Source organism: Myotis daubentonii, chromosome 3 (genome assembly GCF_963259705.1).
Source record: "Myotis daubentonii chromosome 3, mMyoDau2.1, whole genome shotgun sequence".
NCBI lineage: Eukaryota > Metazoa > Chordata > Mammalia > Chiroptera > Vespertilionidae > Myotis > Myotis daubentonii.
Window position 1 is genome coordinate 3450315 of NC_081842.1, and position 25788 is coordinate 3476102.

The 25788-nt window shown below is 43.8% G+C and overlaps 1 protein-coding gene across 2 annotated transcripts in view; it reads left to right on the forward strand.

Moving 5' to 3' along the window:
* The first annotated feature begins 1210 nt into the window (after nt 1-1210).
* Nucleotides 1211-25788, forward strand: part of MORC3 (MORC family CW-type zinc finger 3) — a 54395-nt gene continuing 29817 nt past the window's right edge. The window contains exons 1-6 of one of the 2 annotated variants that reach the window (XM_059686421.1): nt 1211-1324; nt 20410-20482; nt 21480-21612; nt 22522-22735; nt 23275-23423; nt 25127-25274. In XM_059686421.1, coding sequence (XP_059542404.1) covers nt 1286-1324; nt 20410-20482; nt 21480-21612; nt 22522-22735; nt 23275-23423; nt 25127-25274 — 756 coding nt within the window. In that variant the 5' untranslated portion in view covers nt 1211-1285. Of the gene's footprint in view, nt 1325-1781; nt 1801-20409; nt 20483-21479; nt 21613-22521; nt 22736-23274; nt 23424-25126; nt 25275-25788 lie in introns of those variants that run through there. The other variant, XM_059686422.1, reaches the window with a different exon arrangement.

Genomic DNA, 25788 nt, shown 5'->3' on the forward strand with positions numbered 1-25788 from the left:
GAGAGAATGAAGACCCCATTCATACCAGGTGTGCCAGCTAGGCCCAAGGACAGATCACTTGGGGGATGTTAGGGCAGGAAAGGGGGGAAAGGGGAACAAAGGGGGAGTTTTATCCCACCCACTCAACAGAGACGTCAGCTGCCTTAGGACTTGCCAGGCATGATGACCAGTTGTATGTACAAACATTCCAAGATAAGCCACAACAGTGTAGAAGGGAGCTTTGAAACCTAGTCTGCTACTCAAGATGTCAGGCAGGGAAACTTTGAAACCTATAGGGAGACAGGTATGAAACCCCCTGAACCTCCACCAGGTGTGAGCTCAGGTAGTTGAGCTGCCTGCTTGTGCTATATGCCAAGTGTACCTATATAATCAAAGCGTGGTATGCAAATTGTCCCCTGGACCAGGAGTTCAACCAGGGGGTGGGGCCAGGCCCTAGGGACCCTGCCAGTGCACGAATTTCGTGCACGGGGCCTCTAGTTTTTAATAAAGCTGCTTATTTTGCTTCAACGCTGCTGTTTGCCTCTCCTCTGAAATCTTCCTTATGAGGTTGACCAGAGCGGGGGAGGAGACCGCAACAGCTCGCATGGGGCTGTCCGGTGACACATTCAATACACGTGCACGGCCCTGACCGGTTTGGCTCAGGGTCCCAGGTTGCGGGCACATCCCCAGTGGGGAGTGTGCAGGAGGCAGCTGGTAGATGTTTCGGTGTTTCTCTCTCATAGATGTTTCTAACTCTATCCCTCTCCCTTCCCCTCTGTAAAAAGTCAATAAAATATAATAAAAAAAATACACGTGCACGCAGGAAAGGACTTATCAGGGTGAAGGATGGTTATTCTCAGGGTGAACCCCAAAAGGTGCAAAGTCTTCATTTCGTGACTAAGCCTTCAAGTCACGTGGACACTGGTGGGCACGGGAGGGCTCTCTGTGCATTTCGGGTCTGGCGGGTCAAGGCCTTGGGTGCATCCCCGAGGGCCACCAGCGCCCATCGCGCCGGGCTTCAAGCTCAGGCTCCTCTAGCCTCCAGGTCCGGGTAACGCCCGCCTGCCTTCCCCCGTCCGGCCCGGGCTCCGAGCCCAGAGCGCAGACTTCGCCCGCCTGCCTTCCCCGCCCGCCGGTTCCTCTTTCCCGCACCCAGCGCGCCGGTGCCCGCGGGCGGAAGTGCGTGGGCGGGACGGCCGCCGCCCCGCCCCGGAAGTGGGCGGACCCGCGCGCGCCCACCGCCGTCCCCGCGGCTTCCCTCCCAGTCGCGCTGCGGCGGAGGCCGGCCCAGGCGGTGCAGCTCAAGATGGCGGCGCCGTGTCCCAGCGGGATCCGCCTCAGCGCGGTGAGCTGCGCGAGGGGTGGAGCGGCCGCGTCCCAGGAGGGCGGGCGGGCGGGCGAGGGGGGGCCGCAGTGGGCGGTGGCGACTCGTCGGCCCGGCGGCTGGGGCCGCGCCAGGGTCGGGGGACGGGGCCGGCGTCTCGGTCCCGCCGGCGGAGCGCTCGGCGGCGGGCAGGGCCCGGCCGGCGCGTCCCGGGCTGCGTCCCGCGTCCGCCGGGTTAGGTTTCTGTTTTGCGCCCGAGGCTCTGGGGCGGGTCTGGCCGCGGCCCCACCTCCCGGCTCGGCCCTGGCGGGCTTGGCCGCTGTGTCCAACGGCGAGGCCCCGGCGGCCGACTCGCCCGCCCCGGATCGCGGGGCCCCGACCCTGCCCGGCCGGCGGCCCGCGGGCCCTGGGGTTGGGGGACGGGGACGGCGGGCTGCGGCCAGAAACGCCGGCGGCCTTGACCTCCTGGCGGCGCCGGAGCGAGTCTTCCCGACGCGGTGGGATTCCTCGCTTCCCCGCAGGGAAGCCCCGGGGCCGAGGCCCCAGGTCATCCCGCTCCTCCTCCTCTTCCTCCTCCTCCTCCTGCCCCGGCCCCTGCGGCGCGTCTGTTTTGGGCTCTTGAAACCCTGCAGCGTTTTCTGCGTCTGGGAGTCGAGATCGCAGGGAGCGGCCACACACTGTGAATTGAAATTTCACTTCCTAAAATGTGGGCGTGGCTTTCCTACCTGCTTATCCCCCCCAAAAAAGTTGGGGGTATTTTTTACGCCGACGGGGGCCTCCTGCTAAGAGGCTGCGGGCGGCCGGACGATGGCTGCCCCGGCCCCTCCGTCCAGGGCTCGCGCGGCCGCAGGCATGGCCCCGCGCCTCACTCCGCCACCCTCTGAGCGGCCCCGGGCATCGCCCGGCCCGGTGCCGGGGGAAGCGGCATCTTTGCATCTCCTTGACTGCTGGTGAAGTGGAAAGTTTTCATGTTTCACTTTTTGGTTGTTTTTGAAAAAGAACTTTCCTTTGCCCGTTGTCCTGTTTCCTTTTTCATTTCTTTCTTTTTTTTCCTTTTTCTTTTTTATTTGGGGGGTGGGTGGGTGGGGTGGGGGGCCAATCTATTGATTCCAAAGCGTTCTTTACACGTTCTGAATAAAGGTCCTTTGGTTACATAACTGGCTTATTGTATGCGGTAGCACCGACTTGTGCGCATGTAGAGAGAAACTTTATTCTTTCTTCCTATTGGCTTTGGACTTTATTTGCTAGTTGTTCATCCCACACCTGGGGGAATCCGGGCAGATTCGACTGCTTTGCAGTTAGCCGCAGGTAGTGTATAAGTCTGATCTCATCTAGTTTAACATCTGTGACTCAGTGAATTGTCCCACCCCACCCCACCCCACCCCACCCCACCCCACCCTCTTAACAAATGGAGTCAAATTCAGGCCCAGAAACCCGTGATGGGGGAAAGCAGCGAGCGAGCTGGTTTTTCCCGTGTGTGCACTTGGGTTCTCTCCTCCGCTCCCCTCCCGTGTAGCTGTGTCTGCCCTTCAAGATTGAGGTAAGGAAGAAAGCAAAGATACGGGTCAAAACCATCTTCAGAGGCCCCTATTGTTGCGGCTGTCTGGGCGAAGCAGTTGTCCACGTGCTAAATCTCTCTTTTGTGCGTAATATGGGCTGTTTGGAGCCTCATTGATGGAGCTCTCCCATCTGCAGCTTCTGGACTGCCTCCACCCGCCTTGTTGCTTTAGGACAGGAATTGGCAAACTACAGCTTATGGGCCAAATCCAGCCTGCCACCTGTTTTTGTGTGGCCCAAGAGCTAAGAGTGATTCTTAAACCGTTACCAAAAAAATACAATACAATAAAAAAGAATATTTCATACTGTATAAAAGTTGCGTGAAATGGACATTTCAGTTTCCATTCGTAAGCCTCATTGGCATATAGCCATCTTCATTCATTTATGTCTAGCTCTCCAAGGCTTGCATTAGGAGAGGGTCTCGGAATATGTCAGAAGCCCTGAGGCACAGAGTGTGAACCATAATGTATTCAGATCTTTAGAAAAATCACTTAGTAATTTAGGAGATCCTGGAATGGAATGTGGAGTGACAAGGACTTACTGAAATATTTGCCTTTTGCTTCCATATTTCTAAGTAAAATGCTTATTCCATTTTGTTGTTTTCCAGAAATCCGACTGTGTGTTTAGTTGACACACTTTTCATCTCCCATCCTTCCCTTGCTCGTATGTCTCTTTCTTTGGTTGAATTACTGTATGATTTATCACTCTTATTATTGTTCACTAATGAATCAGCCAGAAATAGGGTCGTGCATTCTTTGCTGTACAGCTTTTTGTTTTCCCTGAAGTTAATAATTGATTTGTATTTTGTTTGCTTAGTTTTCTCTGTATTGATTGATGGATCACTTTTTCATTCAAACTTTCAGAGAACTGGGAAATCTCTTCTAGGTGTGTTCAAGGCACCCCAATATTTTGTCAGTTTTATTGGTTCAGCTGTGATTTGGGGACTTCCCTTTACCATTTTCTAGAAATTTCCTTCCCCTTTTTGTTGTGTCTGCCTCCTCCATATTCCTTTTTTGAGGTTTTCTCCCTTGGTGAGCACAGTATCTTAGTGACAGAGAGCAAGGGGCTCTGGAGCCACCTGCCTGAGTCCCAATCCTGACTGACAACTGGAAAATGACCCTGGGCAAGTTAGGTCAGTTAGCCTCTTTGTGCTTGAGTTTCCAGTCTGAAGTGTGGGAAAAATAATCTTACTCTCCTCGTAGTGTCATTTTAAAAATTAATGTGAGCTGCCAGGCCGGTGTGGCTCAGTGGTTGAGTGTTGTCCCCTGGACCAGGAGATCCCAGGTTCAGTTCCCAGTTAGGGCACATGCCTGGCTTTCGGGCTCAATCCCCAGCAGGGCGGGTGCAGGAGGCAGCTGATTCATGTTAATGCCACAATGTTTCTATCTCTCCTTCTCCCTCTTAAAAAAAAAAAAAGAAAAAAAGAAAAAAAATAAAATTAAGTGAGTAAATGTATATAAAGGGCATGTGCATGCTGTACTCAGACAATATTGCTTTTTGAAATTTTAATATATATTTTTTATTGATTTTTAAAGAGGAAAGGAGAGGGAGAGCTAGGAACATCAATGATGAGAGAGAATCATTGATTGGCTGCCTCCTGCACACCTCACACTGGGGATCGAGCCTGCAACCTGGGCATGTGCCCTGACTGGGTATTGAATTTGACTCCTGGTTTATAGGTTGATGTTCAACCACTGAGCCATGCCAGCCAGGCAGCAGTATTTGCTATTTTGTTACTGGTAGTGGTGGAGCCAATCCATCCTTCCAAAAACAAGTTTCCTAAGAACAGAGTGCATGGGAAGAAAAAAAATGTTTTTGAGGTTAAAAACAACAACTTTATTGTTGAGAATTTTACAGATGCCTCCCATTATTCCTTTCATTGCTTCCTTCCACCTTGTTCCTGCCCCACCCCAGGCATTTACCACCCTATTGACTCTGTCCATAGGTAATGCATATTCTATATAATAAAAGCCTAATATGCAAATTGTCCCCTTGGGCGGTCATTCGACTGGGAGTTCAACTGCTTGCTATGACGCGTGCTGACCACCAGGGGGGCGGTGCAAAGCATGGTGGGCGTTAGCGACAAGGCGCTGGTAGCAGGTGGCAGTGGAGGCACTGCTGGCCCCAATGGGCCCCAATGAGAGTGGGACCGTAGTGGGATGGTGGAGCAGGTGAGTGGGCGGTGCCAGGCCAAGGTGGGTGCAAGCGGGGGCCCGATCCCCGCAGGCCACCCCAAGGGACCCCACCCATGCACAATGCACACCGGGCCTCTAGAATGCATATAAGTGCTTTGGTTAATTTCTCCCTGCCCTCCCTCCAAGATTCATCAACCTGTTCCATGTTTCCATGCTTCTGGTTCTATTTTATTCATCAGTTTATTTTTTCATTTATTTTGACTTTTAGATTGAATTGTTGATACGTATTTATTGCAATTTTGTTCATATTTCTTTTTCTTTTCCTCCCCCTCCTCCTCTCCTTAAAGAATACCCTTCAACATTTCATGTAATTCTGGTTTGGTGTTGATGAATTCCTTTAGCTTTTTCTTGTCTGTGAAGCTCTTTATCTGACCTTCAACTCTAAATGAGAGGTTTGCTGTGTAGAATAATCTTGGGTGTAGGTCCGTGCTATTTATCACTTTTGAGTATTTCTTGCCACTCCCTTCTGGCCTGCAAAGTTTCTGCTGAAAAATCTGACAGTCGTTTGGGTACTCCCTTGTAACTGACTGCTTTTCTTTTGCTGCTTTTAAGATCCTGTCTTTTGCCCTTGGCATTTTAATTATGATATGTGTTGGTGTGGGCCTCTCTGGGTTACTCTTGTTTGGGACCTTCTGTGCTTCCTGGACTTGTAAGTCTGTTTCTTTCACCAGGTAGGGGAAGTTTTCTGTCATTATTTCTTCCAATAAGTCTTCAATATTTTTCTCTTCTCCTTCTGGCACTCCCATAATATGAATGTTGTTACACTTAAAGTTGTCTCAGAGGCTCCTTATACTATCTTCAAATTTTTGGATTCTTTTTTCTTTTCTTTTTAAAATATATTTTATTGGTTTTAGAGAGAGAGATGGAAATATCAGTGATGAGAGAGAATCATTGATTGGCTGCCTTCTGCACGCCCCCCTACTGGGGATCTAGCTGGCAACCCAGGCACTTGCCCCTGGTGGGAATCGAACCTGGAACCCTTCAGTCCGTAGGCCGATGCTCTGTCCACTGAGCCAAACCAGGTAGGGCTGGATTCTTTTTTGCTTGCTTATATTTGTTGGTTTGATTCTCAAAATCCTTTACTGTTGAATCTATGTAAATTAGTCTTTATTTCAGTTAGTGTGTGCTTAATTTCTGACTGGTCCTTTTTTATGTCTTTGACATTCTCACTAAGATTCTTGATAGTCTTCCTAAGTTCCTTGAAGCTCTTATTAAGATCCTTGAGCAACCTGGCCATTGTTTTAACTCCGTATCCAGTAGTTTGCTTGTTTCTATTTCTTTCATTTGTGACATGTTTCTTTGTGCATTTTGGCTGCTTCCCTATGTGTGTTTCTGTGTATTAAGAAGAGCTGCTATGTCTTCTTGAGTTGGTAGAGTGGCCTTGTGTAGTAGGTGTCTTGTAGGGCCCAGCAGCTCAGCCTCCCCAGTCACTTGAGCTGGGCAATTGAGGTGTGCCCCTGTGTGGGCTGTGTGCTGGGCCTTGATTGCTGTTGGCCTCTTTGGGAGGAGTTGACCTCCCGGCCAATTGGCTATGAGGACCAGCTGGGACTACAGTGGAAGAGCAGCTCTGCAGGAGACAACCAAGTGGAGCAGCAGGCCTTGCTTCAATGGGGCTCTGGTGCTCACTGAATCTGCCTCTTGAGTGTGTTGCTTGTGGATGTGTAGAGTGGTAATCTGCTATGGTCTGAAGCTGTCCATTAGGTGCAGTGACTCTGGGGCCTCCTAGCAGGTGCAAAGTCAGCCACTGGCTGGGGCCACCCAACAGGAGCTACAGAGGTCTGCAGAGGCTGCTACTTGTATTAGGCTTGTTAAGTGCCCAGGCAAGGCAGGCTGGTGCTAGTGCTGGGTCTTGAGTCTATTATTGATAGGTTTGGGGCATGCTGTTTGTTTGAGAGATTTTAGCAGTCTGAAGCCTGAGCCAGGACAGGCCTTTCATAGGGAAAAGCTGCTATAGTCGCCTTAGATGGGGCTGCATATTGGATGGGGTGGGGTCTCAGGGAATCACTAGAGCAGAGTGAATATTGTGATCCAGGCTAATGGGGATTCAGGTATGGCTGCTGGTCAGCTGTGCAAAGGGGGAGGTTTCAGCATAGGAACAGTCATCCCTGTCTGTAAGAAAGCTGCCCCTGAGTTCTTACCCTGATGCTAGACAATCCAGTTCCTCCCTGAATATCCCTGATTCCTTTCAAGCCACTGTCCCAATTCTGGAGCTCAGAGGTAGCGAGTTCATGTAAGTTCATGCATCAGCCCTTTAAGAGGAACACCTGGGTCTCCAGCAGCCCCTGTCACTCAGTCACAATCACCACTAGTTTTTACAGCCCAAAGTTAGGGGGACTTCTTTTCCCAGCTCGGAAGGCTGGGGGGCTGGTGTGGGGCTAGGACCCCATGTGCTTCATGGGCAGGGGAAGAGGGTACTCCGCAGCAGAGCTATCCCTCCCAATTAAAAAAATGACACGCATGGGTGTCAGACCAGCCAGTTCCATGCCTTTGCCCCTCCTACCAGTCTCGATATACAGTGGGGCCTTGACTTACGAGTGTTGAGCCGTCTCTCGGCCGATTTTTTGCTTTGAGTAGCGAGCTAAAATTCGGGTTATGAGCCAGCTTTTTTTTTTTTTTTTTTTTTAAATATATTTTATTGATTTTTTTTACAGAGAAGAAGGGAGAGTTAGAAACATTGATGAGAGAGAAACATTGATCAGCTGCCTCCCACACACTCCCCACTGGGGATGTGCCCGCAACCAAGGTACATGCCCTTGACTGGAATCGAACCTGGAACCCTTCAGCCCACAGGCCAACACTCTATCCACTGAGCCAAACCAGTCAGGGCATGAGCCAGCTTTAGATACCCCACCGGTAGTTGGCGCAGTGAACGTCACAGTTAACGCCACAACATCAGCCCAGCATCATGTGTCTCACTCGTTCACTTTAAGCGATTTGACATACGAATAATTTGAGTTACGAGCTCTGTCACAGAACGAATTAAACTCGTAAGTCAAGGCCCCACTGTACTTTCTTCTTTACTTCTGTAGTTGTAAGACTTCCATTTAGCCAGCTTTCAGGCAGTTCTGAATGCTGGTTGTTCTGTATTTCAGTTGTAATTTTGATGTGGTTGTGGGAGACTGTGAGTACCGGCATTTACCTAAGCTGCCATCAAGAAAATATTTCTAATGTCTGCTGATGATTAGCCTTCTGCTTATATTTCTCAGTGAGACACTAACAAAAGGTGACTGAAAAATGTTCATACCTGAGTAGAGCTAGCCCTTTGGTGGGCTTCAGTGTTGGGTGATCAGATAGGAAGGAGCCAACTTTTTGTTGGGGCACTCTATGTCAGTATCTATAGACACTACAAAATGGAAATGTTAGACTATACAATAAGTATGTTTAAAATAAAAAAATTTTTTACAATAATTTTTAAAAAGTGAGAACAATAACAAAATCATATCCAGAAAGTACAACTGTAAAAGAAGCAAGTAGAACTTTTAGAAGTCATTCTGTTTCCTGGAGAGGACCTTTACATTTAGTCTCCTGCTCCTGATGGCCAGCCTTCCTGGAAGCTAAGCAGGGGAAAAGAGATAGAAGTACCACATTGTTCATTTTGCTGGCTTGGTTTTTATTTGTTTACTATTGTGGTAAAATACACATAACAAAATTTGCCATCTTAACCATTTTTAAGTTTACAGTTCAGTAGTGTTAAGTACATTCACATTATTGTGCAACCAGTCTCCAAAATTCTCTCTATCTTGCAAAAATTGACCTCTTCTATCTGCTACAAAATGACTCTCTGTTCCCCTTTTCCTCAGCCCCCGACAACCACCATTCTACTTGCTGTGAATTTGACTACTTTAGGAACCTCATATAAATGGAATCATAAGTATTTGACTTTTTGTGATTGGCTTATTTAACTCAGCTATTGTGAATAGTGCTGCTATGAACATGGGTGTACAAATACCTTTTTAAGACTCTGCTTTCAGTACTTTTCAATATATTCTCAAAAATGGAATTGCTGGATTATATGGTAATCCTATATTCAATTTTTTGAGGACCCTCCATAGTGGCTGCACCATTTTATGTTCCCTCAAAGAGTGCACAGGAGTTTGTTTCTCCACATCCTCCGCAGCACTTCTTATGTTCTGATTTTGTTGTGTTTGTTAAGAGTACTTAGTTTTTTACTTTTGTGTTTTCACTTTCCATTTCCCAAGTGATTATGGTGCTGTGAGCATCTTTTCACCTGTGCTTAGTGGCCATTTGTATCCCATCTTTGGAGAAATAGCCATCCAAGTCCTTTCTTTGTTTTTTTAAATTAGTTTGTTAGTTTTGTTGTTGAGAAGTAGTTCTTTATATATTCTGGATTTTAATCTCTTATTAGATACTTGAGCAAGTCAGCAAACAGCCCAGATATTTTATCCCATTCTTTAGGTTGTTTTTTCACTGTTGATTTTGTCCTTTGATATACATGAAACGGAATTTTTGGACTGGAACTCTGATTCTCTGTTCGCCAGAGTCAAAGAATGAATCCACGGACAGAGAATAGTATAGCAAAGGTGGAGACTTACTGAAGAACAAGTACACTCCCCCATGGGGAGAGGGAAAGAGCCCCACAGAATGGACTCCCACGTGGAGAGGGGGAAAAGGGTCCCACCGACTTCCTGTTTCCATGGTTTATAAAGGCTGTAGTTTCTGTGTCCTGATATCCCCTCTGATTGGCCCCTATCCTCCTTTTTGGTTTGGTCACTGTAGCAACTCCTGAACTCGAAGGTCAACCATTTGGTGCCGGGGTCCAGCCCCAGCAGGTCCAGGGGTTCCCAAAGGTGTGGACGGAGTCTGCGAAGAAGGAAGGACACGGAGACAGGGTCCAGTTGATCAGCAGCCTAGCCAGGATCTCCAGCCAAGTTCTGGTCTGGATCTCCAGAGAGGTTCTGCTTAGGATCTCCAGCCAGGTTCTGTCCAGGTTCTCCAGCCAGGTTCAGTCACCAGGTTCTAGTCAGGTTCTCTTGCCAATTTCTGTAGTCAGGTTCAGTCCAGGATCTTTTGCCATGTTCTCTCCAGCGAAGTTCTTCTGTCTCTAGAGAACGTTCTGTGTAGGTTCTGTGCCTAGGCTCTGTCTCTCTTGGTCCTGTCTTCCAAGCCCTGTGTTCTAAGTTCTGTGTCTTTCTGTCTTGTTACATCTGTATTTATACCAGTTGATTCAATCCTATCAATCTCTATTACAAAGGTTAGGGCGATTCTTATCTCCATTCCAGGGAGTAAAGATTATGTAGCTTAAGCATGATTGTTTGTAGTTAAAGTGATTAATTACCCGCCTGGCACTTAGTTAAGGGGTTTTATTCCCTCCCTAACTTCAGGGTAAAATCCCTACCTGGGGAAACAACCTTTCTCAGAGGTGACCTTGGTTAAAACACATAGTGCCAAGAAGGTGAGCAAACATATTAAGAAAAGTATGCCATATATGCCAGGTCCCTTGAAACAGCAAGGATGGACCGGCTCCCGGCAATTTGGGACAGTGATGCCCTCCTTCCTCATTGTTCTTTTCTTTCTGGGCTTTCTTCCTTCTTTATTTTGTAAATATTGACCTTTTAGGCTATGTCCAGCTTCATTGTCTTATGTACTAGTAAATGCAACTGTTGCTTTCTTGTGTTATGGAGATGTACCTGTTGCTGCTTCCTTGTCTTATGGAAATTAATGGCACTGGGCTTCCTTGTGTTATGGAAATATACCTTCTCCCAGTCTGTAGCCCTATAATTTTTCCATGGACCCCAATTCTAAAAATTCCCTAAGCCTGCATATATTCTTCTAAAATTCCTGTTTCACACATAGTACAGTCTAATTTATTTTTTCCACTTGCCTCCTGTGCTTTGGTGGTGTATCCAAGAAATCATTGCCAAATCCATTGTCATGAAACTTTCCCCCTGTTCCTTCTAAGTTTTATAATTTAAGCTCTGATGTTTAGGTCTTTGATCAGTTTTGAGTTAACTTTTGTATATGGTGTAAGGCAATGATGGTGAACCTATGACACGCGAACTCATTTTTTTGGTTGATTTTTCTTTGTTAAATGGCATTTAAATATATAAAATAAATATCAAAAATATAAATCTTTGTTTTACTATGTTTGCAAATATCAAAAAATTTCTATATGTGACATGGCACCAGAGTTAAGTTAGGGTTTTTCAAAATGCTGACACGCCGAGCTCAAAAGGTTCGCCATCACTGGTGTAAGGAAGGGTACAAATAACTTCATTCTTTTGCATGTGGATATTCAGCTTCCCGCCTATATTTGTTGAAAAGATTTCTTTTTCCTCCCCCCAGTGAAATGGTCATTAAAATTTTTAGGAAAATCATTTGAAAATATATATATACACACACACACACACACACACACATATATATGAGAAGGTTTCTTTTTGGGCTTTTTGCTGACTTGCTCTTAACATCTGTTTTGAGTTGTGCCTGAGCCTGCCATCATCAATTTCTCCAGAGGACACACTCCAGTCTTTTACAGGGTTGCCTAGGGTAGTTGCAAGGCTGCTCAGGGTGCAAGAAGGATCTCAGGGAATCTTAACTGATTCTTGTGAAGACTTTCAACCTATATTGTTTTCAGATAGCCTCTAGTACAGTGGTTCTCAACCTTCCTAATGCCATGACCCTTTAATACAGTTCCTCATGTTGTGGTGACCCCCAACCATAAAATTATTTTTGTTGCTACTTCATAACTGAAATTTTGCTACTGTTATGAATTATAATTTAAATATCTGATATGCAGGATGTATTTTCTTTTTTTTAAATTGTTTTATTGCTTAAAGTATTACAAAGAGTATTATATATGTCTCTTTTTTTTTCTCCCCTTGACCCTCCCCTAGCCTCCATGCCCCCCAATGTCTTGTGTCCATTGATTATCCTCATATGCATGCATACAAGTCCTTCGATTGATCTCTTACTCTGCCCCCCACCCCTCAACCCTCCCCAGCCTTCCTGCTGTAGTTTGACAGTCTGTTCGATGTTGCTCTGCCTCTGTATCTGTTTTTGCTCATCAGTTTATAATGGTATTAATTATCCATAAATGAGTGAGATCATGTGGTATTCTTTCATAGACTGACTTATTTCACTTAGCATAATGCTCTCCAGTTCCATCCATGCTGTCACAAATGGTAAGAATTCCTTCTTCTTTTTTTTTTAAATGAGATTTAAAAAAAAAAAAATTTTATTGATTTTTTACAGAGAGGAAGGGAGAGGGATAGAGAGTTAGAAACATCAATCAGCTGCCTCCTGCACATCCCCCACTGGGGATGTGCCTGCAACCAAGGTACATGCCCTTGACTGGAATCGAACCCGCTACCCTTAAGTCCGCAGGCCGACGCTCTATCCACTGAGCCAAACCGGTTTCGGCCACTTGATGTCTTTTGATTGGAGCATTTAGTCCATTTACGTTTGAAGTTGTTATTGAAAGGTACTTGTTTGTAGCCATTTCTATTTTTTGTGCCTGCTTTCTTTCTTAGCTTTTTATTTCTTCTTTTTACACCAGTCCCTTTAGCATTGCTGGCTTGGTGATGATAAACTCCCTTAACCTTTTTTTGTCTGTGAAGCTTCTTATTTCCCCTTCAACTTTGAATGATAGCATTGCTGGATAGAGTATTCTTGAATTCAGTCCTTTGCTTTGCATCACTTTGTAAATTTCCTTCCATTCTTTAATGGCCTGATGTGTTTCTGTTGAGAAATCATTTGATAATCTAATGGGAGATCCCTTGTATGTAACTTTCTGTCTCTCTCTTGCAGCCTTTAAGATTCTCTCTTTGTCCTGAACATTTGCCATGGTAATTATGATGTGTCTTGGCGTGGGTCTTTTCGGGTTCATCTTGTTTGGGATTCTCTGTGGTTGTGTGACTTTTTTCTTCCCCACCTCAGGGAAGTTTTCTGATATTATTTCTTCCAATAGGTTTTCTAACCCTTGCTCCTCTTTCTGTTGCTCTGGCACCCCTATTATTCATAAGTTGTTTCGTTTCATGTTGTCCCATAGCTCCCTTAGGCTCTCCTCCTGTCTTTTCATTTTTTTCTCCAGTTGCAGTTCAGTTTGGGTGTGTTTTATTACTCTGTCTTCTTTTTTTTTTTTTTTTAAATATATTTTATTGATTTTTTACAGAGAGAAAGGGAGAGAGATAGAGAGTCAGAAACATCGATGAGAGAGAAACATCGATCAGCTGCCTCCTGCACATCTCCCACTGGGGATGTGCCCGCAACCCAGGCACATGCCCTTGACCGGAATCGAACCTGGGACCTTTCAGTCCGCAGGCCGATGCTCTATCCACTGAGCCAAACCGGTTCCGGCATTACCCTGTCTTCTAATTCGCTAATTCGGTCCTCCGCTTCTTCTAGTCTCCTATTGAAACTTTCAATGGTGTTTTTTATTGCAGCTATATCACTCTTCATTTCTTCTTGGTTCTTACATAAGTTATTGATTTTTTTCATCCCTTACATAAGTTGTTGATTTTTTTTCCTTCATCCAGTTTATGCACTCTAGGACCCTTAATCTGAATTCTTTTTCTGATAATGTTGCATGCCTCTGTTTCACTTAGCTGCTTTTCTGGCGAGTCCTCCTCTTCTTTCTTTTGGGGGTTTCTTTGTCTACCCATGTTTGATCTCACTGACAGATCTAGATGTTGAGCCGTTCAGTGGCTCCTCCTTGGGTGGCTGTGGCTCCTCGGGCTGCGGTTGCTCCTCAGGCGGTTGTCGTCGTAGTTGCTCCTCAGTTGGCAGCAGCTCCTCTGGTGGGTGCTGTTCACAGCCATGGTGGTTCCTCTGGCTGGTGCAGGGAGGCTTCTCACACAGCTGCTGTTCCTCAGACAGAGGGTGTGCTGATCACAAGGCTGCTGTTCCTTGGATGGGGGCGGGCTACACACGCAGCTGCTGTTCCTTGAACTGGGGCGGACTGCTCACGTGGCTGCTGTTCCTTGAATGGGGGCTGGCTGCAAGCTGCTGCTGTTCCTCTGGTGTGGTGGGCTGCTTGTGGGCCTACTGCTCCTTGGACTTGGACAGGTTGATTGCAAGCCTGCTCCTCCTCGAATGGGGGTGGGCTGCTTGCACGGCTGCTGCTCTTTGGACTGGAGTGAGCTGCACGCGTCGCTGCTCCTCCTCTCCAGGTGTCTGGTTATGTGGCTTGCTCTCTAGCACTTTAGCCAGACAGGATAAAATTCACCTTAACAAGACATGACTCAAGGGGAACAAAGCATGAATGTACTTACGACACCGATAACCCCTATATAAGTGACCACCTGAGAAAAGAGAATTAGGGGAGAGAAAAGAGAGTACAAATGATATCTAAGAGAGAGAGAGAAAAAAAAAGGAGAGAAAAGAAAAAGGAAAATACAAATACACACACACACACACACACACACACACATACACACACACGGAGAAAACACCACAAAACCAATAGATAAACCAAACAAATACAAACACCAAACACCCAGTAAAGAGGGTGGGGGCAGAATCTGTAGAGGATGTATTTTCATTGTTACAAGTTGAACATAATTAAAGCATATTGATCAATCACAAAAACAATATGTAATTATATATTTAATATGTGTTTTCCGATGGTCTTAGGCAACCCCTGTGAAAGGGTCATTCAACCCCCATAGGGGTCGCGACCCCCAGGTTGAGAACCACTGCTTTAGTACCTTTGATTCTGAAGGCACCAAAGTCTAATTCCTAAGCTTTCTAAGGTTCTTTCAAGGTTCCTTCCCTTCTTCTTTTTGGGTTTCTTATCTCCTGCTTCAGATTTTTCTCTTTCCCGGTTATTAAGTCAGTTAAGATTTCTAATTTCCAAACTACTGACTTTTGTCTACTATTAATTCATTTTGTTCTTCTGGGTTTATGTCTTTTTTCTCCTTCATTAGAGAGCAGATTCAGGACAGAGAAGAGGTAAATGCTCTCTGTGTGTTGTTCAGGTTTGTATGTTTAAAAGTTGTATATTTAAATTATTTAGCCCAGCTGATGTTGCTCAGGGGTTGAGCATTGCCCATGTACCAAGAGTTCATCGGTTCAATTTCCAGTCAGGGTGAATGCCCGGGTTGCTGGCTTGATTCTCCAATAGGGGGAGTGCAGGAGTCAGCTGATCAATGATGTTTCTTTCTCATTGATGTTTCTACCTCTCTATCCCTCTTCCTTTCTCCCTAAAAATCAATACAAATATAAAAAAAATTATTTCAAGTTTGTAACTATTGATTTAAAAAGAAATCTGTGATCTTCATAGCATCTCATTTATGTATGCGCGTGTGCACACCTTTTTTGGAAATTACTTTTTAAATGTCTAGTGATCTAAAGGGATATCTATGTTGTAGGGTGATGTCTTTTACCTAGTACTTAGAGGGGTGGGTGTCACATTTTCTCCTGGTGGATTGAAGTGTTATTTTAGATGTTGTACCAGATCTTCCACAAATAACGACCTGGGGGATCCTGTGCTGCCTGGTTGGGGCCATGTCTGCAAAGTAATTCTGCAGGTTTTGTAAGCTGGGCTGCTCTACAACCAGGCACGCAGCTGAAGGCCTGCCTCTTTTTGCACATCTTCATGTTATACTTTTTTTTTTAATACCTAGAGACCAGACCAAAACAGACAAACTTTGCATTAGGCAGATTTCCTCCTTCCTGTCTCCTTTTATTGAGGGGGTGGGAGGCTCAGTGTGTGCTTCTCTTCTGCCAAATCTACCCCAGAGTCGCCATTAAAACCGAAACCCTGTGTTTCCTTAAGCACCCCAATCTAACCTCCAGTGCATCTCCATTTTAAAATCTTAGTTTTGTTCTTAATCTTACCTTCTTTACTTGAGATCCTTGAGGGTTTTCCTTATTTTTACAACGGGAGAGGGAGAGAGAAACATCCATAATGAGAGAGAATCATGGATCGGGTGCCTCCTGCACGCCTCCTACTGGGGATCGAGCCCACAACCTGGGCATGTGCCCTGACCAGGAATTGAACCTAGGACCCTTAAATCCAAGGGCTGACTCTCTATCCACTGAGCCAAACTGGTCAGGGCTTAAAGGAATACATTTTTAAAACACTTATAATACTTATGTTCCAGATATTCTAAGCATTTACAAATAGTAAGTTATTTAATTCTTCTTTTTTTTTTATTTTTTTATTTTTTATTTTTTTAATTAAATCTTTATTGTTCAGATTATTACATTTGTTCCTTTTTTTCCCCCCCCATAACTCCCCTCCTCCCAGTTCCCGCCCCACCCTCCGCCCTCACTCCCCACCCACTGTCCTCATCCATAGGTGCACGATTTTTGTCCAGTCTCTTCCCACATCCCCTGCACCCCTTTCCCCCCCAAGAATAGTCAGTCCACTCCCTTTCTATGCCCCTGATTCTATTATAATCACCAGTTTATTCTGTTCATCAGATTATTTATTCACTTGATTCTTAGATTCACTTGTTGATAGATGCATATTTGTTGTTCATAATTTGTATCTTTACCTTTTTCTTCCTCTTCCTCTTCTTAAAGGATACCTTTCAGCATTTCATATAATCCTGGTTTGGTGGTGATGAACTCCTTTAGCTTTTCCTTATCTGTGAAGCTCTTTATCTGACCTTCAATTCTGAATGATAGCTTTGCTGGATAAAGTAATCTTGGTTGTAGGTTCTTGGTATTCATCACTTTGAATATTTCTTGCCACTCCCTTCTGGCCTGCAAAGTTTCTGTTGAGAAATCAGCTGACAGTCGTATGGGTATTCCCTTGTAGGTAACTGAGTTACTTTCTCTTGCTGTTTTTAAGATTCTCTCTTTATCTTTTGCTCTTGGCATTTTAATTATGATGTGTCTTGGTGTGGTCCTCTTTGGATTCCTTTTGTTTGGGGTTCTCCGAGCTTCTTGGACCTGTAAGTCTATTTCTTTCACCAGGTGGGGGAAGTTTTCTGTCATTATTTCTTCAAATAGGTTTTCAATATCTTGCTCTCTGTCATCTTCTGGCACCCCTATAATTCTGATGTTGGTACGCTTGAAGCTGTCCCAGAGGCTCCTTACACTATCCTCGCATTTTTGGATTCTTTTTTCATTTTGCTTTTCCGGTTGAATGTTTTTTGCTTCCTCGCATTTCAAATCATTGACTTGATTCTTGCGCTCCTCTGGTCTGCTGTCGGGCGTCTGTATAATATTCGTTATTTCAGTCCGTGTGTGCTTAATTTCTAGTTGGTTCCCCAATATAAGATCGAGGGTCTTATTAGTTTTCGTGTAGATCTCATTAAGTTTATCGGCAGCTTCTAAACAGTTCTTGAGAGACCTTAAAAGTGTGGTTCTGAACTCTATTTCTTCCATTGACAATTTTGTCCTGTTTCTTTGTCTCCGCATTTTGTTATGCTTCCTTGGTGCACCCCCTAGTGGTCTTTGTTCACAGTCTTATAGATAAATCTTGATTGTTGTAGCTAATTCCAGGGAGGGTTTGACCTCCAGGCCAAGTGGCTATGAGAATCAGCTGTGTCAGCAGTGAGAGAACTTCTGTCCTCTAGGGAGGTGCTAATCTAGCCTTTGCCTGAGGCTATCCGGCAAATGCCTCTGTGCAGGGCTTGGGCAGGGCGGGTCGCACAGGATCAACAGGGTGGGCTGGAGAGAGCAGTTATGGCGGCTCTCAGTCCTGTCCCCAGGGGCTCTGCCTCTCTGAGTCCCAGCACCCGCTGCAAAGCTCGGAGAGAAAGCTGCCCTCGTTCTGACCGAAGCCAGACAGTCCCGCTTCTCCCGTTTGAGTCTGGGTCCCTAAAGACTCGCCCGGATCTGGTGCTCAGAGTCTGCAACTCCCTCCCGATTGAAAACGCCAACCGCGCCCTCCGCCGCCAGCCCGCTCCGCGCACTCCGCACCTCAGAATTTGACTTCAGCACTGCGCCTCCTCTGAGTGTCCGTATGCGTTTCTCTTTCCTCCTAGTTGTAGGACTTCCACTCAGCCAGCGTTCCTGTGGTTCTGGGTGATGTCCCTTCCGTTTTTTGGTTTCACTTTTGAAGTAGTTGTTCAAAGCAGCAAACTCCGGCGTTAACCTATGCCGCCATCTTGGTTCTCCGATGACTAATTTTAAGCCTATTTAATTCTTCTTAACAATCTTGTAAGCTGATACTGTTAACCTCATCTTTACAACTTGAGGCACAGAGGTTAAGTTTACTGCCCAGGATCATACACTTAATACATTCCACATCATGGTCTGCGTGTATGTGTGTGTGTGTGTGTGTGTGTGTGTGTGTGTGTGTGTGTGTGTGTGTGTTACACTGCGGCTTTGGCTGTTCAAGTGGTTTTCTTTCCAGTTAGTATCAAAAATAGTTGAAAACAATTGCTGTGTTTCAATACCCAAAAACCAACTGTTTAACATTCACTGTTTCTCACTGATGCTTTCTTTGCTTTGCTCTCCTGGGACTCTTCTCAGTAACCATTTGTACTGTGTCAATTTGGAGCCTGTGTATACGATGAAGTCCTTAAATGAAATTTGACATTCCTACTGCCCCACTGTGCCATACATCTAAAATCAAAGAGTATTGCAACATGGGCCCAAATACCACATTGCTAACTCCAGAATTCATACCTGACAGAAATGCATGAAATAGAGGCAAACCCTAAGGGTTCATGGTGGTTGATTAATCATTTTCTTCTTTGGAAGCTAAAGGTTCTAAACCCTAATGCCATGTCCCATAGTAAGATGTAGAAAGGTGGAGCAATATGCCATTGAAAAATAATAAATTGTAGAATGACAATTGAGCAGGAAGCGGGGGACTATGAGTGCTGGCGCATTCTCAGGTAGGTTAATTGGAGAAGAGGCTTCTTGTGCAAGATGAAAGTCTGGACATTGATTTTCATGAAGGGCTCTCTGTGATGTGTGCTTTCAAAAGTCTGATTGCTTATATCCCTCATTTCATGGATGCATGCTGCAGCAAATCCAAATTACACAGCCTCCATCTGGAATACCATTTCTCACATGTGTACTTCAACCTAATGCTGGACGAGTTCTTGGGGATTATCCAAAACCTAGTGTGGACAGAGAAAGGCAGACCTCTCTCTGACACCTTGTGGCCGATTTAATTTATAATCGAATCACATTTCTAGGGCTCTTCATAGGAAACACTTGAAGTGCCTTCTTTTTTCCCTTAAATATGATAGAATCTGTTCACAGTGAATGCATAAAGTCCTCCTTGCATGAAAAGTCTCTGCATGTTGAAGTATTCAAGCCTCAGCCTTTTAAAGCATTTGTGCGTGTTTATACATTTGATATTTACATTACTCAGCCATGTAGAGATCCCTATTTGTGAGGTTGATTGGCATATTCTTTCATACTTTACTAATGTGAATTAAATCAAACATAAAATCATTGGAAGTCAAGAAGGTTTGTTGCATTTGAACATTGTTTAAATTGTTTATAGATGTACCTGGGTACACTACTGCCATAGTACTATGATGACTTTTCAAGAGACCACCAGAAAAGCTGTTGATTAAAAAGCAAAGCTAAGTTTATTAGGTCTAAGGGCCCTAAGTAGAAAACACCCCGTTGACACAGCCTTAGTTGTGTCACAGTAGCGAGAGTAGGGAGCGTTGGCTGGGTGATTTTGAGGTAGGTCTTGCAAGGTTGGTAACTCTGGGATTAGGCAATTTATGATGTCATGACTTTGGATTGGTGGATATTAGAGGGCAGGGTTTTGAGGAAAGTCTTGATGAGTAAACTTGATGATTAACAGACTTACCTTCCAGGAATCTTATCTTCTAGGTAATATTTTTCAGGTATATCCTGAAAGAAGCAGCTAAGTTATTTTTACTGGGACTCAGTGTTTAATGAAAGGACAGAAAATTACACTGCTTTTGTTAAACAAACAAAAAATTCTCATGGCCGAAAACTTTTCTGAAAGAAAGGGTTTGTTGAACCAAATGCCAGCTAGAAAAGGTCTAGGCCCTGGGGCAGGAAGTCTAAATCACCAGCAGCAGGCCAGGTGGAGAAGGCGGACCTGTCACAGTCCTGGAGGTGATGGGCGCTATGTTTTGGGAAAGACAGATGCAAGTTGTTTTGAAATAATTTACATTGGCTACAGATAAAAGGGTGGGGTGGGAAAGGTGGGGCCAGTCCCGGGGGTGTGCACAGCTGTAAGGAAGAGATGCTGACCACTTGCGATTGGTTGTGGGAAACGGTCCTGAAAGTTCATGCATTCGAATGCTGTGGGGTCTGGCGGTCACTGTAGAAGTTGATGCGAATGTGAGCTGTCTGTTGTGAGTTGGTCCACAGGTCCTGACTGGTTACTTTCACTCTCTTGCTCACTGTATTTTATTAGAACCTTAGAATTTTTCTCTCAGTTTCTGTTCCTAAAAGTAAGACCTGAATTAATTTACATGACTCATGGGTTTTTTCCAGCTTTGCCCGAAGTTTTTACATACCAATTCTACTAGTCACACTTGGCCATTCAGTGCAGTTGCTGAATTAATAGGTATGTAAAATTTTCATATGTAACCTATTACTTGCAATTGAAGTTTTAAAAAAACTTTTCATTGAAAAATATTACATAAGTGTGCTTTATTAAAAAAAAACAAATGTATCTTGAATAATAACACTATGGGTAAAAGTTACCTAGCATGACAATTACTCAAATGGATGTCAGATTAGTCAGATTAATCACTGTTCAACTTTCTTATACTATTGTGAAAGTATTTTAATTCACTAAGTTCATAAAGCATTTATGTTGAAAATATTTTTATTCTGATTATAAAATAACTAGATCTATAACAAAAATAGTAATATGTTTTTAATAGTTGGGAAGGATATTTTCCCCAATGATTTTTAGAGAGAGTGGAAGGGTTGGGGAGAGACAGAGAGAGAGAAACTTCAGTGTGAGAGAGGGGGATCAAGCTTGCAACGGAGATATGTGCCCTTGTCTGGAATTTAACCCGAAACCCTTCAGTCATAGGCCAACGCTCTAACTACTGAGCAAAACCAGCTAAGGCCTGGTATCAGTTTTTTAGCAAAAAGAACACCATTTGGGGCCTGTGGTTTTCTTTTTAGCTATTGAAAAGAGACACAATTTGAAGAACGCGGCAGAAGGTAAACCTTTATCTGAGCTTAGCAGAAACTGTGTCCCTTCTATATCTGCTCTAGTGCTAGCTGCCACCAGCTCTTAGCTTCCCTGTGATATGTGGCCAGGCTGGTCTTTGGGCAGAAGGCCTTCCCTTGATTATCTCTGTAGGAAGTGATTCCACTTGCTCTCGGAATGGAGGGCTTCAGAAAGAGTTAATTCTGTAATAGCCATGCACAATATATAGCAGGGTACAATGTTGTAGTTTTATGTTTTTAAATCTCACAAGTTCTTAACATTTCAACTTTTTAAATGTCCTTAAAATATGTTATTCTGTTGCTTGTTAAAAGATTGTTCTGAACTAGTTGCGTTTTTAAAAATGCAAACACAAAATTTCTCAAATTTTGTTTCTCAGATAATGCATACGATCCTGATGTGAATGCTAAACAGATATGGATTGACAAAACAGTGATAAATAGGCACATATGCTTAACGTTCACTGATAATGGGAATGGTATGACTTCAGACAAATTACATAAAATGCTAAGGTATGTGAAAGTGTCACACTTCTTAAAATCTTTGCTTTTACCTAGTTCAAGGGTTTCATGTGTTGTATTCTTGCCCATAGTTTTTGTTTTTTAAGAACTCACAGTGTGCTCTATTCTCTTAAGTTTTCCTTCATTTCTACTGTTAGGTTATTAGGCAATCCCTACCATTTTTCTCATCATTCCCCTCATGTCCGACTTAATCTAGAATTCCACCATTTATAGAGCTGTAGCACATTGGTGTCAGTTATTTATACTTTAGTGTAAATTAGTTTTAACCAGTATTTCCAATGAAACTTACCACTTTGGGAGGGGACGGTAATTTTAAAGGGATCCTTTAGAGGATGAGGAAGCAGCATAAAAGAGTCATGGGCTTTGGGTTCTAGGGTCACAGTATTGGAGGTCAGTATGAAGCCAAATGTCCCTGAAATGGAAACGAAAATACTTAGCACAGGTGCAGGGTAGAGGGAGAATTTGGTAGTAGAGGTCTTACTGTTCCTCAAATACTCCTTATGCTGCCAAAAAGTCAAGGCCACTCCATCAGTAACCATACTACCAAGGCTTGGTGAGAACAAGAGAGTCAACCACACCTACAGGAGAGATTTCAGGGGGTGCAATTTCAAGGGCCCAGGGATCCGAATTATAACTTGGCCATTTGCCAGCATGTGCCAGGCCACACGCTCCTGTTTGGCATGTGTGATCCTTAAACACCCCTATGATGTAGACTTCGTTTCCTTCATTTCAGAGATCTGAAAACATGCCCAGGAAGATTAGCAGTTACTTGCCCAAGATTATAGATCTAGAAAGGATGAGGCCAGCATACAAAACTAGGCTCTTTACCTATTATAGTTTTTGAATTAAAAACATGAAGATTATACATATTTATTTTTAAAATCTTTCTTTTCTTTTTAGCTTTGGCTTCAGTGACAAAGTCACCGTGAATGGTCATGTCCCAGTTGGATTGTATGGGAATGGTTTCAAGTCAGGTTCTATGCGTTTGGGTAAAGATGCAATTGTTTTTACCAAAAATGGAGAAACCATGAGTGTGGGCCTCTTGTCTCAGACCTACTTGGAAGCCATACAAGCAGAACATGTTGTTGTTCCAATAGTGGCCTTCAACCAACACCATATCCTTTGGATTTTGAAATAGAAGCGATGTAGAAACTCTGAAGAAATAATGTGAACCATTCTATCCTTTTGCCTTCCTCCATTTTCTTCTATTCAAGTTCCTATTCCTGTCCCTGCCTCTACCTAATGTCTGTGGCTAAGTGTTGTCCCCCTGTTCTCTGCGGGAATTTTGCCATGGAAGTCCTTAGCTGTTAGGCAGTTGCATTTCATGTTGAGCTTCTGTAGCCTTCCTCTTTATTTCAGACTTACTGTGCTCTAATGAGACTTGTGGTCTGGCTTGAAAATTTCACTAATTACCATGACAAATAAGATATGTTTAGGAAAATATCCTCTGTATAACCACATTTCAAATATTGGAACCATTACATTAGTTAGGGGTAATAAACTTGCTCATACTTCATCCTGGGTATTCATTTGAATTTAGACTGCCACTTTAAAACTTAGGAAATAATTTAGGAAGTAATTTTTCTGTTGTTTGAATTGGTTTTCATATCGCACTTGTGGAAAATACGTTATTGGTCTTTAACTTAGGATATACGACAGATGATTAATTTAGCGGAATCAGAGGCAAGCCTGGCTGCAATTCTGAAGCATTCTCTGTTTCCCACGGAGCAGAGTTTACTAGCAGAACTGGATGCTATCATAGGGAAGAAGGGGACGAGGATCATCATTTGGAACCTTAGGAGGTAAGTATAGACCACTGCAAGTTGTTAACCATTGAGGAGGTCAAGTGCATGTGCAGGAGTGATTGTATGACATTCATCCCTGGATTGTACAGAGTAGAAGTGCATTGGAAGGGGCTTATTTTTTGGTTCAGTTCATGATTTCTTTTCCAAGGGTGTTTTATTGAGGCCACTTTAGCTTCAATTTGGAATAGTTTCATATTAAAAATAAATTTCCTAGCCTTGAGGTTTAGTCTCTATAGCACTCTATTCTTACTGTTATTCACCCTCTCCTCAAAACAAACAAATAAATGAGACAATAGAAACCCAGCTATTAAAAGAGAAATCTTTGTCCATTTAATCCATTACTTTAAGCATGACTTAGCATCTGGTGAGAAAAAATATTGATGAGACTTGTGTTGCTGAAATTGTAATTTTTTGTCCTTGTAATGAGAATAAGAACCTTTACAAATAAAAGTTTTTAAAGGTTAGGATGAATATGTAATATTGAGATATCTAACACATATAGAACCAGAGGAATAAAGCACAAATAATGGTGAACTAAAAATACGTTAAATCTTGTGCTTTTCTGACCTCCTGTATTCCCTTTTTTTCTTTTTTCTTTTGCTTCCCTGTACCTCCCCACTTTTTTTTTGTTTTGTTTTGTTTTTTTCATTTTAAACTTTCTTATTTTAAGATGATTGCAATTCATGTTCAATTGTAAGAATAATGACAGATCTCATGCATCACTTACCTAGTTTCCTCCAATGGGAACATCTCGCAAAACTGTAGACACTGTTACAGGCATTATACAGGATATTTTTATTACTACCGGGGTTCCTCAAGTTGCCCTGTTATGTCCACAGCCATTCTCTCCTTCATCCTTGGCGACCTCTAATTCTCCATATCTATAGCTTTGTCATTTCAAGCGTGTTGATAAAAGGAATCATAGTGTGAAACCACTTATTTCTTTCATTCAGCATAAATCTCTGGAGATTCATGCAGGTTCTTGTGTGGCAGTAGTTTGCTTCCTTTTTCTTGCTGAGTAGTAGCCCATGTGGAGGGAGCACAGGGTGTCTAACCAGGCACCTGTTGAAGGCCATCTGGGATGTTTACAGTTGTTGGCCATTACAGATAAGCTCTCGACCAGCGGTTCTCAACCTGTGGGTCGCGACCCCTTTGGTGGTTGAACGACCCTTTCACAGGGGTCGCCTAAGACCATCCTGCATATCAGATATTTACATGACAATTCATAACAGTAGCAACATTACAGTTATGAAATACCAACGAAAATAATTTTATGGTTGGGTCACAACATGAGGGACTGTATTTAAAGGGCCAGAAGGTTGGGAACCACTGCTCTAGACCTTCCTGGACAGATTTTTGCGGGAATATAGTCTGCGTTTTCTACGGGGAACGACCAGCAGTGTGTAATTGACGGGTCATAGGGAGTTGCACGTTTAGTTTTTTCGGAAATGGCCAGAATGTTTTTCAAAGTAGCTCCACCATTTGACCTTCCCACTAGCAATGTGTGTGAATAAAGGTTTTATTTATTTTTTTATTTTCTTAGATTCCTTTTCTTTCATTTTATTTCTTGCTTCTCCCCCCCCCCCCCACTATAGTGCCTACCGTGTAAATAGGTGTTTCGTTTTGTTAAGTAGTAGTATTTCCTTGCTTATCTTGTTATGAAGTTAAAATTTTGTTCCTTCAAAAAATTAATTTTACAGCTATAAAAGTGCAACAGAATTTGATTTTGAGAAGGATAAATATGACATCAGAATTCCAGAAGATTTAGATGAGATAACAGGGAAGAAAGGGTACAAGAAACAAGAGAGGATGGACCAAATTGCCCCAGAAAGCGACTATTCCCTGAGGGTATGTATCCAGGCCCCGTAGAAGTGAGCAAAGCATCAAATAGTGGAAGATATGCTGCGCACTTGTTACAAATGCTACCATTGATCTCTGAATGCGATATCTCAGACATGTGCCAGCATGAGCACACTGGTGGTTTTATTTGCTTATAAATAATTTTTAATTGTGAAGTCATCAGGTCTAACAGTGTTTGTCAGTCTCTCACTATGTAAATTATTTAAATTGGATATAATGGAACAAGTATCCTATCTAATAAAAGACAAAAAGGGTAATTGACCATACCTTCGCTACGCTTCCCATTGGCTAATCAGAGCGATATGCAAATTAACCGCCAACCAAGATGGTGGCCGGCAGCCACGCAGCTGAAGTGAGCAGGAGGCTTGCTTGCTCCAGTGATGGAGGAAGCCAAGGTTCCCCACCTGCTGCGGCCCGGCTCTGAGCTCTGAAGGCATCTAAGTTTCAATTATAGAAGCTAAACAAACCCCAGAATAAAAAGAAAAAAAGGAGAGGCTGGAAG